The following is a 16,635-nucleotide window of genomic DNA, read 5'->3' as shown; positions in this document are numbered from 1 at the left end:
TCAAGACAAGCGAGGGCTGGACTAAACTCATTGACCTTACTTGCCTAGAAGTGTCGATTACACATGACTCGTGGGCTATAACAGATGATCGTTGCATGATGTCGGACTTGGACGCGAAGCCCTACCATTAGTGACAATTGACGTGACGTGTTTTTCTTTTTTCACTTTTTCAAATTGATTGAACAGGGTTAACATTTTTTTCTTTTTTTTTTAACGAGTAAATTAGAGACTAGCATAATGGACATCTGGTTTTTAGGGTTTTTTGTTTTTGGGTGGGGGGAAGGTTACTAACTTGCTCAAAATATGAATTAACGAATGGTACTTCTCCGTGACCAATCTCAATCAGAACATTGGTTTTAAATATCAATTGTATACCAGTGACTATTTAGACACATATAATTGACAACATTTTACGAAACCTGTTGGAGGCAGAATGGTGATTTCTACGGTCGACGTTCCATCCAGCGAGTCACCGGTAGCCACGCACATGAAGGTTTGCTCTGTCCCATGTATAGCTGAAACGGTGATTGTCTCGAACCTCTCGTATGTGCCATCAGAAAGTGTGCTCTGTTGTGAAACCACGGAATTCAGTCTCTTTCCCGACTCCTCTGTCCATAGCATGGAAACGTTAGGTTTGAATCCACTCACGACACACGTAAGATTAAAAGAAGGGGTGTTGGAGGTATATTGGTATGTGCATCGGCTTTGACGAGATTGACTCTTATCAACGCATTCCTCGATTGTATGTCCGGTTGCCATCGCTAGAGCAATACAAAATTATTTTGAATTGACGTATCATTATATTTTGTATTCCAATCCAGATTTCATTCAGCATTTCCAAATATCTAAAAAGACTTTTGCAGTTTTATTCATGGAAAACAAAACCTTTTTTATTTTATCTTACGGGATTTGCATAATTACAAATGAAACTAGAACCCAAGATTGTTCATTTTGAAGAAAAATGAGAAGTGGCTATCATGAATAGGAAAAAAAGAGAAAGAACTGTCATGTTTGTTTGTTTTATTTCTAATCTGTACGTTATTAGGATGGAATTACTGATATTTAACATGGAAATGTAATATCGAATCACTTTTACCATAGAAAATCAATGAAGTGACAAAGAGTAAGGTAATTAGAAGAAGAGTGACAAAATTAACTTATTTTAATTACCAGAAAAATATTGATAATTAGGCGAATAACGCATTACCTTTTTAATTACATTTTCAATCACACATTATCAAAATATCCATATTAAGTGACTCAGTGCAAGGACTAAAGCAATCAAGTTAAGCAATCAAATTCACGTGATTTCCTGCTTATTTAGGGATCACTTGAATGCTCGAATATTGGTAATTTCTATAGGAACTCCAGAAAGTACAGAAATTAACATAATATTATATCTAAATGAAACAATGTAAAAAACATGCTGAAAGTGCCTCCGTATGTTCCTTTCAAACATTGTTGCTGCATTTTGTCGCCTTTCTACAAATCGCTGCTTAAGGGGAAAATCGAGCATATCTTTATCACAACATTATAACTGACTATTGCTGCGTGTTCACCATGTTTCCGGCGCCCATGGCAGTCAGGTTTCTGGCCACCGTGGACAAAACGTGATGGATGTGTGACAACACGATGGGACGGGATGAACACACGACGGGATGGACACACGTAACAGGCCGTGATTTCCGTGAATGCCGTGTCGAATATTGAAACTGTCAGAAATCTGCCATGGCAGTACCGGTGCTAATGAGAAACCTTTTAAAGTCTCAGTTATCCAACATCATGGCTACAATAGAAATTGTCTGTACTGATTATATCATAAGATACCTGTGACCCCGTGCATGACAGATGATTTAAATTATATTGACAAGGCATTATTTTATCACTTTTGGATTCATTTAGCATGCGTGTGTACGATATATACATGTATATATATTTTTTTTCTATTTAAACTAAATCAGTGGGAGGACTTTCATCTTGTCCAGTCTAGGATCGTCCCCCATTAATATATGACATGGCGAAAAAAGAAAACATTACTTACAACTAATTGTGATGATCGTGGTATTTTCGAAAATTTGGTCATTCTTCAGCAGCACCTGGCAATAGTAACGACCCTCATCTGCCACCTCCAAGTCGGTGAGGACAAGGCTGAAGTTCTTGTCGATATCAAACCGTTCCTCCCTACTCTGAAATTCCCCATCGATGAATGTTGCCTTGGTTGTCCTCTGTTGCTGACCTGAGATTCCCTCCTTGACCCAGAACACTGCGAGAGGGTCCTCCTGGATATTACATGGCAATCGGATGTCTTCTCCTTTCCATCCTTGAACGTTGGGGGCAGTGGCTACCACAAGATACAAATATTAGCAAAGTAGGTTCATGTCCTGCATGCATGACTTACCAAGCTACATACACTAAACTGTCTTCCCAGAGTCACCTCCTCATTGATGCATCCTAGTACCGATCATGGAGCTTCCCTTTCTCTAGAATGACCACTGGAAAACTCAAAGTATTTTGTTGCGCTTTCATTGAGAGTTGTTGCACTATTCTTCCACATACGATTTCTGTGGGTTGAGGCTTTGGATGAGTTCAGTGAAAGATTCAAGGTCGAGCATAGCTTTTTATCCAAGATAATTAACTGGAAATTGTAAACTTGTGACGTTACCTTATTATAGCAACCACCAGTTTAAAATCTATTATACTGGGAATATTCTCTCCATATTTCGAAGTTCATCACAAAACCACGGATTTTACTTATATAACAAACTAGGATGTTGCACTTGCACAATTTTAAATTAACCAACAATAACCTCGATGAGTATTAAACAAATATTGCTGATAAAAATGTACGTGAGCACAAAGTGGAATTGGCATGTAACCCCAACGAGAATCAACGACGTCGTGATTCTCCTTTGAAGCACCACAATAATTGCTGACCAGATAAAATAGAAAGAAAGAAAGAAAGCTTGTATTTATGTGGCTGTTGGAAAGAGAACAGTATTCCATAGTGAGTTCACAATATTATTATGTTCACATAGTCAATTGTTTCACACTGTGGTGTAGTTTTTCACAGAGTGCGTGCATATAGTAATATTTTATAAACTGATGATTCCCAATGTGTTCACAATGCTGAAAATTTGTGTAATTTAACAATGTGCAGAGATTCCACATCTTGTTCACGATTTGTTTCATAACATTCTGTTCTACACTAAGGGACACATTGTCCTTTCCAGCGGGCATGGGCATTGGCACGGGCAATTCATTTATTGGCAGGGGCAATTCGTTCATACAACCTACGTGTAAAATAATTCTCTTTTGTCAAAGGCAGTCTGATGTTCCAATGAAATGATCATGTGAATTAAAAAAAAAACATTGTGAGTTCATGCCTAGTGGTGACTTTTTTGGAATTGAAAAGTACCGAAGTTAACACACTTAATGTTCATACTACACTGCAAAAAGTCCGGTGTTAAATAGTGAACACCGAGCTGGTGTTAAATTTTCGGTGCTCATTTACGGTGTTAAATTAACACATCCGGGTGTCATTTCCTAATATAAAACTGTTTTTTTGAAGAGTTTCTTAGTAACTGCACTTCTTGTTGACTTTTAATTTAAACAAGACGATCAAGTATTTTACATTAAAATACTAGATTTTCGACCAAAATGTGAAAATAAATTTACACCACAGTAACACCAGCTAGTGTGGTCTCTTATTGAAGCTGGACGGGTGTTAAACCATTGATATTAACACCAACAAATATCAAATCAGCACCATGTGGTGTCATTTTTGAATTAACACCAGTACAGTGTCAAAATAACACCAGGTACACTGTCAAATTGACACCACGAAGTGTCAGGTGAACACTTTTCAGCACCATCACAGTGCATTTTCTACACCTGTGGGTGTGGTCCTCTATTGAAGTTTGATCGGTGTTAGATTTAACACCCATGGTGTTAAATCTAACAGCGATGTTTTTACAGTGTACTTTTGTATATTGAGCTGAGAAAACCCCAACTCGGTTTTGTCTTATTTATGACATGTGTTGACTGTAGACTAATATTTAAAAGGTGTCTAAGAAAATAGCGAACAGTAAACAGAGTTCCTTCGTACACAGGGAATCCAGATATTTTCTAAAATCAGTAATTTGTTGGTAGCTTTGTGGTTTTGAACACATTTTATTTGCATCACTCCCCTGGGACTCGACAGTGCTATATTCACTGACTGCACGATCGGGAAATAAAGTTGCGCTTACCTTCTCCAACATGGCCACAGAGCACAGTAATAGCCAATCTTAACAAGAGAACGAGGTCGTATCTTCTATTCATCACACGTAGTCAAAGACTGAGATAGTTCACAAAGAATAAGTTGAACACACTTTTTCGACAGGAATATCCCGAGAGACTGCCAAGTAATCTAGATACAAAATATCACATCTTTTTTTTAGTGATAGCCGAACACACCCCATGTCTTGCACCCTTCCGAGACCAACGGAATTCGTTCGTTGAGTGGGCGCATGGAAATAATGGCGACGCAGCCGTTTGCTAGCTATCAATTGGCAAGATATATCGCATAGCCTAGAGCATTATTGTCGACACAGTTCATAGCCCACATTATAGTCCAAGTTCAATGTGAAATGCATTTACCCATTTGCTCGTAATGTTGCATGACAATAACTTCATACAACCCATACTGAGTAAACATTTTCTTCCCGCGCCCAAAGGCAGACCTGAAACGAAACTAGTGTTATTACCTTTAGAATTGGATTATGTGCAGTCCTCAATGGAGGGCATGGTACTGCAGCACACATTGTTATGATGAATGAAATGATGAAGGTTCAAAATTTTATATGCTTACAATTTAAATTCTCATGAATCTGCTTTATACTCTGCTGTTTACAGCCTCTGAACCTGAATGAAAAAGTGATATACCAATGATTCTTGAGGAAAAAAAAAAATCATATTGCGCTTCGTTTTGGGGCACTGTGTGACCTATTATGTAGAAGATGGTATTGACAATCACTCCAAATGGCTTAAAAATGTTAAGTGGTTAACTGCTCAACTGCTGTCGTATTATTGATATTGTTTGATCTACAAGAAGAAAAGAAAATAAGTGAAGTTCCGCTTATAATGGTAAAGATAATTGTATTTTTAAAAGAGTTTTATCCGAATTTGTAGATCCGTTGACTCATATTTTCAATTTATCAATTTCCAGTGGTATGTTTTCAGGCTAAAGTAATTCCAATTATTAATCTAATCGACCAATTTCTCTATTATCTCCATTGTCTTTTTTGTTTGTTTGTTTGTTTGTTTGTTTGATTTTCCGTACCATAAAATCAACATATTCCATACATAAAGGTCAAGAAAAGAAAAACATACGGAGGTTGGCCATTTTCAGTAGTGACAATGATAGTCACTTCTGGACCCCATTTCATAAAAGATGCTAGCATGGCAACTCTTGTTGGAATAGCAACTCTCAATAGCAGTAGCCAATCAGGAAGCTGGATTCTTGTCGTTACTATGACAATTGCCATTCCAGCAAGAGTTGCTATCATATCAACTTTTTATTAAAAGGGGCTCAGGTCTTCCATAGGGCCCTGTTCACAAAAATGTCACACAATCAGGGACGTATAATAGAATAAAATATAACAAAAACAGAGATAGAACGGTAGATACATTACTACATTGTGACCACATAATATACCATATCATTATATATTGTTCATAGGTTTGGAACATATAAAAAAAGATCAAGTGGAAAGGAAATCGGTTCTGTCTAAAATGAACTTAGAAAGTGGTAAAAAGTCTAATGTCTTGAAAGAAATATTTCATATCAGAATTATTATCTTTTTAATCGACATAAATATTTACGATTTCTCAATTACTCAGAAAAAACATAGCAGTATTCATGCAGTTGATCATTTCGCTGACAAAGTAGCTAATGTAATTGACAATCACACTCGCATCTAATTAGGATTTTTTTTAATCCTCCAAGGCCTTCGATATGATTAATAATAACGTTTTACTTTACGTACTATCGCATTGTGAAATACGTGGGAATGCTTTGAAGTGGTTTAAGAGTTAATTATGTAATAGGAAACAATTCGTTCAAAATAAAGATAACAATTCAGTTGTAAGACATGTTAAGTGTGGTGTCATTTAGCCTTTTAGGACCGTTGTTATTCATAATAAAATTATCAATGATTTTTCTTCTGTGTCTGAAGTACTTTCCTTTATACAATTTGCAGATGATACGACTGTTTTTTATTTTTCTCATGATGATGTTGAAGTTCTTGTCCGACTAACTAAACTGAATTGTAACATAGTTTTTTGGAAGATTGTGATTTAGAAAGTGTATCAAATTTTACATTTCTTGGCATTATTGTTGACAACATTGGCGTAAATCGGGGGGGGGGGGGGGAGGGAGGTGGCTGGTATGCATTCCCCCCACCCAGAAATGGAGGAGGGTGTGGGAGTAGCCACAATCACCCAACTCCCCACATCTTAATTCTTCTTCATCTTAATTCTAATGTAAATACTTCCTCGCATGCAGGGGTGTGGATCCTAGGAGACGGGGGCGGAAGGGATGCAAATATATCATTTTGCTCCCCAATGACACTCAAAATGAGGAAATGTTTATTTGTTTGTTTGTTTGTTTGTTTTTTTTTGGTTTTTGATAAAAAAACTGTCCAAATATCTTATCAAAAGTGTGCACCAGATTGTTGAATATTATTTCCGAAAATGCAGATATTTGATACCTGTAAAGTGGGGGGGGGGGAGGGAGAACCCTCCACCAAGCTCCCCCCCCCAAAAAAAAAAAAGAAAAAAAAAGAAAAAAGAAAAAAGAAAGAAAGGCTGCGCCGGTCCGGTTGTGGGCTTTTTATCTTGATTGTATGTATATCTACGCAAATCAAATGTCAGAGAACAATTAAGATGCTAAACTCAGTGATTACGAAGCAGTTCAGTACCGTATCTCATTGATTTGTTGAATTCATTTTAGTCAGGTTGATAATACGATATCATTTGTATGGTATATTGTAAGAATTAAGTTGCAGATTGGCTGTATGTTACATAATTTACATTTTATTGTTCGGTTGGACTATCTATAGAGGCATTATATCAATGGGCTTTTATACCTATCTCGCTCTCTCCTATCTCTCTCTCCCTCTCTTTCTCTCTCTCTCTCTCTCCATCTCTCTCTCTCTCTCTCGTTCTCTCTTCTTTCTTCCTATCTATCTGTCTCTCCCCCTCTCTTCAAACTACTTTTATGCGAAACAGTGCAACGTTTTGTAATCACCATCCAAATATGTTTCATGGGGCGCCCTTCCAGTCCAGCAGTGGCCATAATATGTGATTGGAACTTTAGCCACACTTCTGCAATACTCCTGTTGTGCAATAATTATTCCTGAATGTAATGATATTGCAATATTTTCTGTGATTTATTTTTGGAATATTTCTTTTTTTCTGATCCACATATACATTCATAAAATTGGTATTTTATATTCATCATACGATTTATATTGACAATTTTGTATTTTTTTTTCAAGACGGTGCATATTATTTTCTTTTATAATAATGATAATGAGTTGAATTGAGATTGTTGTGTGATATTGATTGATTGAGTTTAATAGCAGTATTCAGATTAATATTAGACAATAATTTTAATTGTTATGAGAATAATAGAAATGTGAAATATAAAGTGAATGTTATGTTTGTAAACTTATTGCATATGCGTGGGTAGCCCCCTTCCCCCTTATATGTATGAGGTATTTCGGTTTTTGTATAACTTTTACCATTTATGATATTATTGTTAAAAAGATAGTAATGTTAAACGTTTATATGGATTAAAATGATGATTCTAATAAGATGAAAAAGAAATAGATTCCTTATCTTATATCTCTTTGCATATTTTATTCCAATTATTCTCTTCTGTCTCTTTATTTCTCTCTTGCTATCTCCTTCCTACCCCTTCTGTGTTTCTCTCTCTCTCCGTCTCCATACACGTGTTTAATATCTCCTATGTCATCACTGCCCGCCTTATTTTTTTTTTTAGTATGTGTATAAACAAAATTTGAAAGTTGCTGGAGAAGTATAATGATTTGTGTATATTATAATATACTTTTGTCTATAGGTTTGTGTATGTATATATGATGGTGACATGAAGATTATGTTTTTTTTTCCTCCCAGCTTTTTTAGATGATTGTGTATGTACAAGTGTGTTTGTTTAATTTTGATATTTTGGTTATCAGGTGTCTTATATATATATGTGTGTGTGTGTGTGTGTGTGTGTGTGTGTGTGTGTGTGTGTGTGTAACCGTGCACCACAAAACAAACAATAAGTCGCTTACCTTGATTTTACGAAAGCACTCAAAGCAGGTGAAATGGTTCAAATATAAAGTCAATCTTGAGTTTTTTATATCTTTTGAAAAATCTATCTTTCTTCTACATGATCCTTTTAGTTTTGAATCATAACCTGAATGTGAAAGTGTGTTTCCAACAGTTTTTCTACAACCCTTTTAGGGGAGAGAGTAGAATGATCAGTTATGTATTAGAGGCCCCTTTTCATTCCTTTGTACACTCTTCACTTTCAAGTCTGATAACTTTTGAAAGAATAGTGCTACTGCTTTTTAAGTTGACAATAATCATGGACAGAATGTGTTTATAGAACATATTTAATTTCAGCTTAATCTGATAATCCCTTCATTGTTGTTGCTCCGGTGGTTGACATCCTGTGTTTTGTCCCTTTCATCGCACAGCTAGCGCGGCTTGGTGAAAAATTAAGCGCTTCAATAGACGCTCTACTTCAAAGCCTCTATTCTCACTTCACGCTTTTCCAGAGTGTGTGGCTCCTTTCCAGTATTTAGGTAGGTTAGGGACGTCCGTTTGACTTGAGTTATACATCATTTTAAAGCTTAGAGTCTGCTCTTCCAGAATCTGTCCTTAACTAAAAATCCATGTCTGGCCACGTTTTGTTGGTTTTGTGATGCAGGGTCATATATGTATATACAGGGTGGCCAAGAAAAAAACGGAACACCTAAGATATTTAATTTCAGCAATATTGTTGCAGATATGTCATTATTTTGCATGCTGTTGGAAAGGTTATTCTTTTTCCAATAGAATGACACGACGTGCTGTAATTTTGGTGAATGCGTTATGATTTTAGGACTTTTTTGTCAACCCTTGCAATTTTCAAAATGTGGTCATTTTGCACTCTCAGAGATACTGAAACTAGCGAGAATTCGGCTTGCCGTAGAACCGGTTACGTTTACAATGTGTGGAATGCAGTTGTCATTGTCCGTTACCATTGTGAATGAGTCGACCTGACGACAATAACACCGTCCGCCCCACATTCCGCACACTGTGAATGCTGCTGGTTCTATGGGAAGCCGAATTCTCGCTAGTTTGATACTACAAATACGTCGATTTTAATTTTGCTCCCAGGTACAGATCTACGAAATTTGATTTAATTTATTGGTTTCTGTATTATCATCGTACATGCATGTACATATATATATATATATATATATATATACATACATTTACATAAATTTTTCATAAAATTTTCTTCATTGCCTTTACACAATGTACAGCAAAACGTACGAGGAATACAACAATGAATAATAGAGTGGGGCTACGGCATGAGCGTGGCTTGATTTGCATGCAGCCCCCGTACATGACTACTACACATCGGAAAGAGAATAGGAGTGAGGGATGACTTGCATAGAGATAGGATAGTAGAATTGAGAAAGGAAAAGGAGAGATCTGTCTGCTTTCATTAATGGTTTACACAAAGTTAGTTAACCTGGATCACTGATCAGCACGGCATAACAAAATATTTTCTCACCGAGGTACAGGTGAACAGTTAATACAGTTCATGGTCGGTTACATGATTATATCACGTAATAGAATAAATGCACTAACAAAGACAATGAAATTATTGATATCCAGAAAGCATTATTGTTTTTACAGCCTTCCTAAAAGACTACATGGACTTTAAACTTCGAATGTCAGAAGGAAGTTTATAAGAAATTGTTTATATGAAATTTATACGATTGTCTTGTGGGATAAAAATGTAATAAAAATGAAATTATGTCTAGTGACGTGAACTTTCCACAATTGACTATTAATAAGCCTATAGTCTATGAACGTACTTAATAGGAGTAGGGGGACATGGATCCTGTGATATAAAGTGGTTCTTGGACGTACGGTAATGCTAATCCAAACACTGAACTTGAAGTCTCTAATTTGATTTTTAATCCCATTGGGATTGATGTTTAGTAGGTGGGTCCAAAAGTTTGCCTTATACGTAAATCACGTAATGCAAATGGAAATAAAGAGAGAAAGAGAGAGAGAGAGAGAGAGAGAGAGGGGTAAATACTATGGAGACAGGGCCTGCAGATGTTAATCGGGAAGTAGTTGTGCAGTGTGCTTTTGAATATGCGGAAGAAAAGGAAGATGAAGCAATTTCGGAAATACATTGAAGAGATGAGACAACGATACATTCGGGAATACGATTGTAGCAACAAAGGGACACTGTATAAGTTTTCGCACGTGATAACAGTTTGACAGGTTATCTCGATTGCATGGAATTATACAAATCCCATTAAATAACAAACATACACACTCACATAAAACGTCTACACGAATTTTTATTTCCTGTACATTTTAAACAACAAAACTATACAAAATAGACAAAGTTACTATTACCATCTCACCAACGGTATAAATTCCACAAACGTGGACGTCCCATAGCAGGTATTCTCGAAACAAGTTATTCAAAGCTTAATTCAACAACGCATAATATAATTAATTACTGCATTCTGATCGGAATGGCGAACCGTTACTGCAATACTGAGATATTATTAAGATTGTGTATTTTATCTTTTTTTATGAGTGACGGGTATTAGAATTAGTTTTCACAAGAGGAATATTATCCACATATTCGATAAAGGCTCGAAGCCAACTTCATTTTCTAAGCAGGGTGCAAACCTAATTTCATTAATCGGCCAAGGCCCAAAACTTAAATTCATGAAGCGAGAAAGGTACCAACTCAATATCACTTTCTCGATGAGGGTGTGTATAACCCCAATTCCACTGCTCGAGCAGACTGCACAATGCAGGAGTGTTCCGTGAATCCAGTTTCGTGTACCGTGTAGATATGATCGGGTTGATTCGATTCGATTCGAGTTCGTACAAGTCACAGTTTTTTAATATAGTAGTGTCAACCCACTCTTAAAAGAGCGAGTTTATAAATCCCGAAGCAGGACTAACAGCTCATTACAACGGAAACCATCCTTACGACCATCCAAACGTAGTAGTAGAGCAGATAAACCCTCAAAATCACGTGAATTGTGCAAAATTTGACTAAAGCATGAAACTTTCACCAGTGTTAGTACATACCATAAGATTTATTTTAAGATTGGGAGGTAAGTCTGATTTGACCTCTGATGACCTCCAGAGGTCAATGTACTTTAGATATCAGAAAATCGATGTTTTTAGACATTTGCGAATGATATATGTGGTTATGTTGCACTAAACATGCATTTATACCACAGAGAAATCATTTCCAGATTCAACAGAGCACTGACAGGTTTTTACCTTTGACCTCTGATGACCTCCAGAGGTCAATGAACTTTAAATATCAAAATATCGATGTTTTTAGACATTTGTGAATGATATATGTGGTTATGATTCACTAAACATGCATCTATACCACAGAGCATTGACAGGTTTAACCTTTGACCTCTGATGACCTTTGGAGGTCAATGACCTCAAAATATTCTGTGATGTCATTGGTTAATGGTAACCATTGTTAAGATGTACAAAACAAGCATATCTGTCTTACAATGAAATTGTCTTCATATTCTAAAGAGCAGACAGGTTTCTACCTTTGACCTCTGATGACCTTGAGATGTCAATGACCTCAGAATATCAGAATATTGAAGTATGACATCATTGGTGAAAGGTCAAACATGGTAAAGATGTACAAAACAAGCATATCTGTGTACAATGACATCGTCTTCATATTCCAAGGCACACAGACGAGTTTCTGCCTTTGACCTCTGATGATCTCGAGAGGTCAGTGACCTCAAAGTATCAGAATAGTTTGGCATCATCAATGGTAAACATGATGATGTTCTAGAGAGCACTCGTAGGCCCTGTTTATTAACGAGCCATTACCGTTCACCTATGAAAATCACACAAGGTCAAATACCTCGAATGAAATGTGAGGATGTTGATATTGATATTGCGATAGTTAATAGTTAATAATTGTTTATGATGTAGGGCTTACAAACCATGCATTTCTGTTACCAAAAAAGTGGCTACTCATTCCGCAGAACTTTTCAGGTAATTATCTAAGTCGGGTATGTGCATCTGTGTATGTGTATTATAGGGCTTTTTACACTTGTAAATTTTTGCTTAGCCCCGGACCAACGGTGGGGCTAAGGGGGGGGGGGGGGGGCCTTAGCCCCACCGTTGGTACGGGACTATCCTTAGCCCACTTTCTGTTTACACTCGTTTTTGCCAAAGTGGGCTAGCCCCACCGATAGTACGGTACTATCTGGCCCTGCAAAATAGCAGGGGTTAGCACCGCAATTGCGGTGCCAAGCAAGTGAGTGTAAACAGAACGAAAAAATAATCCTGGGCTAAGCGACGGAGACGAAGTCCGACCCTCACTGACCAATCAGAAACGAGGTAATCAAGTGCTGCCGGTGCGTGCGTGTACGTGTACAGTACACAGCTGTGACGAACTCGCCTTCTCGTCGTGAATTAAGAGAGTGTATTTGACTGTCTGTACAAAAAAATGTCTCCGCGAGCCGTGTCAGGATGGCCGAGTAGGCGGGGTTCGTTTTGTTGCAGTTTACAACGATCCCTTTAAATCATTAAAACTACCAGTCTGTGTCTACCATGTATGTTGTGTCAGAAGCAGCTCACCAACACAAGCGGCACACATACCAAGTTCAGCATCACTTAAAGTATGTCACTCCCAAGCGTCACTTGTAGAGGATGTTAAGTTGGTATACTTATTTTGTTACCAACTTTTGCTACCAACTCTTGCTACCAAGTTCTACCAAATCACGTTACCAACTCAGTCACGCTAACGTGGAACACCTTTCACAACCATATGGTGGCACAGGCATCGTTGATGGCACGGGGTTAAGTGCTATATCGCACCGTTACCAACTTCCTCAGGCGACGACTGGAACTTGGATTGGGCACGGACTATGCGACAAGTCACATTACCAATATACCCGAAATCCAACGGCGACGACTGGAACTTGGATTGGGCACGGACTATGCGACAAGTCACATTACCATTGTACCCGAAATCCAATGACTTGCTAGTTGGTCTTCTCTGGAACGGCGCTCCAACTCAGGAAAATGTACCACCACTTTCCAAGCTGCTGTAATGTGGTAGAACTCTCAAGAAGACTAAGTGCAGCCAGCAATTCAGGAACACATGTACAGTTTATTACATATAGAAGTGAACATGAACAACACATTGAAAATGTATCATACACGGGCTATTTGTTGCGGACTATGTCACACAACGGCCACATTATATGCCTCTCCTCCTATCGCGGAATGAGGAGGCAATCCCGCACGGCCGTGAGCAGCGCGGGAAATACCCGCAGTACTTGTTCAAATTATTTACAATGTTGGCGTGGTTATTAAATTCGTACAACGATTATACATTTTAGCAGTACCTCTTGTACATGGTTACTTTAATTCGGCATGTATCATCGGTCTAAACCGGAGTTGGTATTAAAATAATCCAAACTTGCCCATGACAAACAAGTAACCACATATTTAATAATAAATGTTAAAACTCATGATAATGCACTACCACATTACAGCATTTGCCAAACGTTCCAATAATGCGCCCCCCTTTCTATGCATTTTGTTTTAAAGACACTACAGATACTATCGATCATAACAAATAACAATCGAACGGTTAAATCGAATCGGTTCCACCGAATTTCGTTACACAGCGTTATGTGGTTTGGAAAGTCTGGGGCTAAGAAATACGAGTGTAAAAAGGTCAGTTTTCTCCTTAGCCCCGGACAAGAGATAGTACGGGACTAATTGGCGAGTGTAAAAAGCTGAAAAAATTGGTACGGGACTAACGATAGTCCTGGGTCAGAGAAAGTCCGGGGTTAAGAAACACAAGTGTAAAAAGCCCTTATGTGTATCTCACCTACCCTCCTCCCAAAGACAAAGTTTTTTTTTTTTTTTTTTAAGAATCTGATGGATATGTTTTGGGGAATATTTGGAAAATTATGGATCACCAAGGTGTACCAAGTCTATATGGATGGGAACCCAGCAAGCGCAGCGTTGGCGAGGGTAGGGTATTCCACTCCCATTCAAGAGAGCTCTTGTATTTTGAGAAATGAGATTCAACGACCTGGCACACAGGCACTTTTGAAGGAATACCTCGAAATTTGTATCAAAAAGGTGTAGTAAGTCAGCCATCTATGGAGGGAGACCAATCGACAGAAGGATGTGGGTGGAGGTATCCCCCTCCCACATTATGGAGCTTTTGCATTCTTTTGTTTGCAATTCAATGATCTCGTGCCACTCTTGGTTGAACTACCATTTTGAAAAAAAAGAAGTCCATACCCAAATGTGTAGCCATAATCAATGCATGGAGGAGAGGTTGATACAGCGAGAGGAGGGTATGAAAGGGGCTGTCCCCCAATCCTTCCCCTGCGAGGGAGCCTTTGCAGTAAGAATAGAAATGTAAAAAAATAATCTAGTATACACATTTATGATGGAATATTTGGGAAATTATCAGTAAAAGGAGTGTACCAAATCTAAGGGTAGAAACCGAGGAGGGATTGTTAATTGAAAGATACACTACCCCCTCCAACAAGAGGGATTTTCTTTAATATGTCGGAACTGAAATTAAAGATCTAGTACATACTTTGTGATGATATAGAACAAAAATGGGACAAAAGCACTGAGCGTATGTGGAAGGGGACATAACGAATGATAGTGTGGGGGAGCGGGTATGCAAAGGAGATTCTGCCTTTTAATCTGGTGCATACTATAGCTGAAATGTTCAGTGACAATTCATTTTCTGTCAAAAAAGTGAAGAAAAAAAATCTCCATCTCAGGAAATACTTGGAGGCAAAGTTTTATGTCCCCACCATTCCCCCTCCCATATTTTCTCGGGAGGCGGGGCAAATGCCTCTTGCCCTCCAAAATGAACAATCGTGCATATATAGGAAAGCCTTTTCATCTTTGGAATTCAAATAAAAATATCTCTTAAAAACATTTTTCATAGAATAAGGGAAATTATCATTCCCCAAAGTATGTTATATCTGTGGAAGGAACCAAGCAGGGGGAAGGAGTCTATCGAAAGGAGATATCCCCTCTCACAGAAGGGAGATTTTGCATTTCAGAATTAAATTTTAACAATCCGATGCACACTTAAAGTGAAAAACTTGGGCAGTTTTCTGTCTAAAAAGCAAAAAAAAACAAACAACAACAAAACATAGTCCACATCTCAGAATTTAATGGGGTGGGGGTCAACTATCCCTGCCACCACCCCACCCCTCCTCCAAACTGATGCCCCGGCATGTGCATGTGTTTTATTCCACTTGTTGAAAAGAAGAGAGAGTTTTAAGAAACAATATTGTTCAGTGGTCGCTATCCCAGTCAAGTAAATTGTTTATCAATTTAAGGTGATTTCCTTCACCTGTATAACTTAAGATGATGTAGGCCTGGTATTTGCCTTGCACATTATTACATCTATTTCTTTCTTAGTATTCTCGTTTATATTTTGATGTGAAAGTTGTTTACTTTGCCACGATTTTATGTGTACATAGAAAAAATAATCCAAGACTGAAAATGAAACTGATACAATATTTAATGATTGACATGATGCACATATTGTGTATTTCTATAGCAATAAAAGTGAGCAATTCAAAAGGCGTGTACTCATTTCACATGAATATTAGCGATGATCCTCTGACCTCTCGAGGATATTGAAAGATATGCATCAAAATGTAAGAATATTGATGTCTGGTCTCATTGGTTTGTAATGGCCAGCTGCTTATGAAATAATAATTATATTTAAAAAAATGCATTTTGTGTGTGTGTGTGTGTGTGTGTGTGTGTGTGTCCAAAATTGTATGCAGAGTATTCCACACACAGTTCAATTTTGACTTCCATCTAGGACGATGAGCGGTTACTTTTTTCTCAACTACACTGTAATATCAAAATCTATTGAAAAAACACGGTGGCAGCTGGGTCTAACACATTATCATTCCTTTTCGTTGGAGATCCATGCGGGATGGTCAAAACAAACATAAAAAACAGATATCTCAGACCTAATTGTTATAACAAAGCATCATATCCTCATATACCCAACCCTCTATGCCCAGACAATGTAAACCACCCCATGGACTTACTTGGAGCTTTAGAATATCCTTTGTCAACAGAGAGAGACATCCAAACCTTTGCAGTGCCGACTAAGATCTGCCATGGAACTGATTGGTATTGGTTCTGCATCATTGACAGCAGATCTCGTTTCCTATTCTCCTTCTTCTTCTTCTTCTTCTTCTTCTTCTTCTTCTTCTTCTTCTTCTTCTTCTTCTTCATTATACTGTGTAATCTTGTAATATTCTGCCATGGGGC

The 16,635-nt window shown here is 37.7% G+C and overlaps 1 protein-coding gene across 1 annotated transcript in view; it reads right to left on the bottom strand.

The window, feature by feature from the left end:
- LOC139711670 (uncharacterized) overlaps nt 1-16,635 on the bottom strand; it is an 88,892-nt gene that overhangs the window by 68,348 nt on the left and 3,909 nt on the right. Inside the window, exons 2-3 of the mRNA XM_071623530.1 lie at nt 2,042-2,341; nt 420-761 (exon numbers count right to left, since the gene is read on the bottom strand). Of these exons, the coding sequence (XP_071479631.1) occupies nt 420-761; nt 2,042-2,341 (642 nt within the window). The remainder of the gene's footprint in view (nt 1-419; nt 762-2,041; nt 2,342-16,635) is intronic.

This window comes from Diadema antillarum, unplaced genomic scaffold (genome assembly GCF_040938485.1).
Source record: "Diadema antillarum isolate AM-2024a unplaced genomic scaffold, OU_Dant_1.0 seq00001683_RagTag, whole genome shotgun sequence".
NCBI classification, from domain to species: Eukaryota; Metazoa; Echinodermata; class Echinoidea; order Diadematoida; family Diadematidae; genus Diadema; species Diadema antillarum.
Note: the sequence above shows the minus strand (reverse complement) of the source record. Positions and strands in the feature narration are given on the sequence as shown.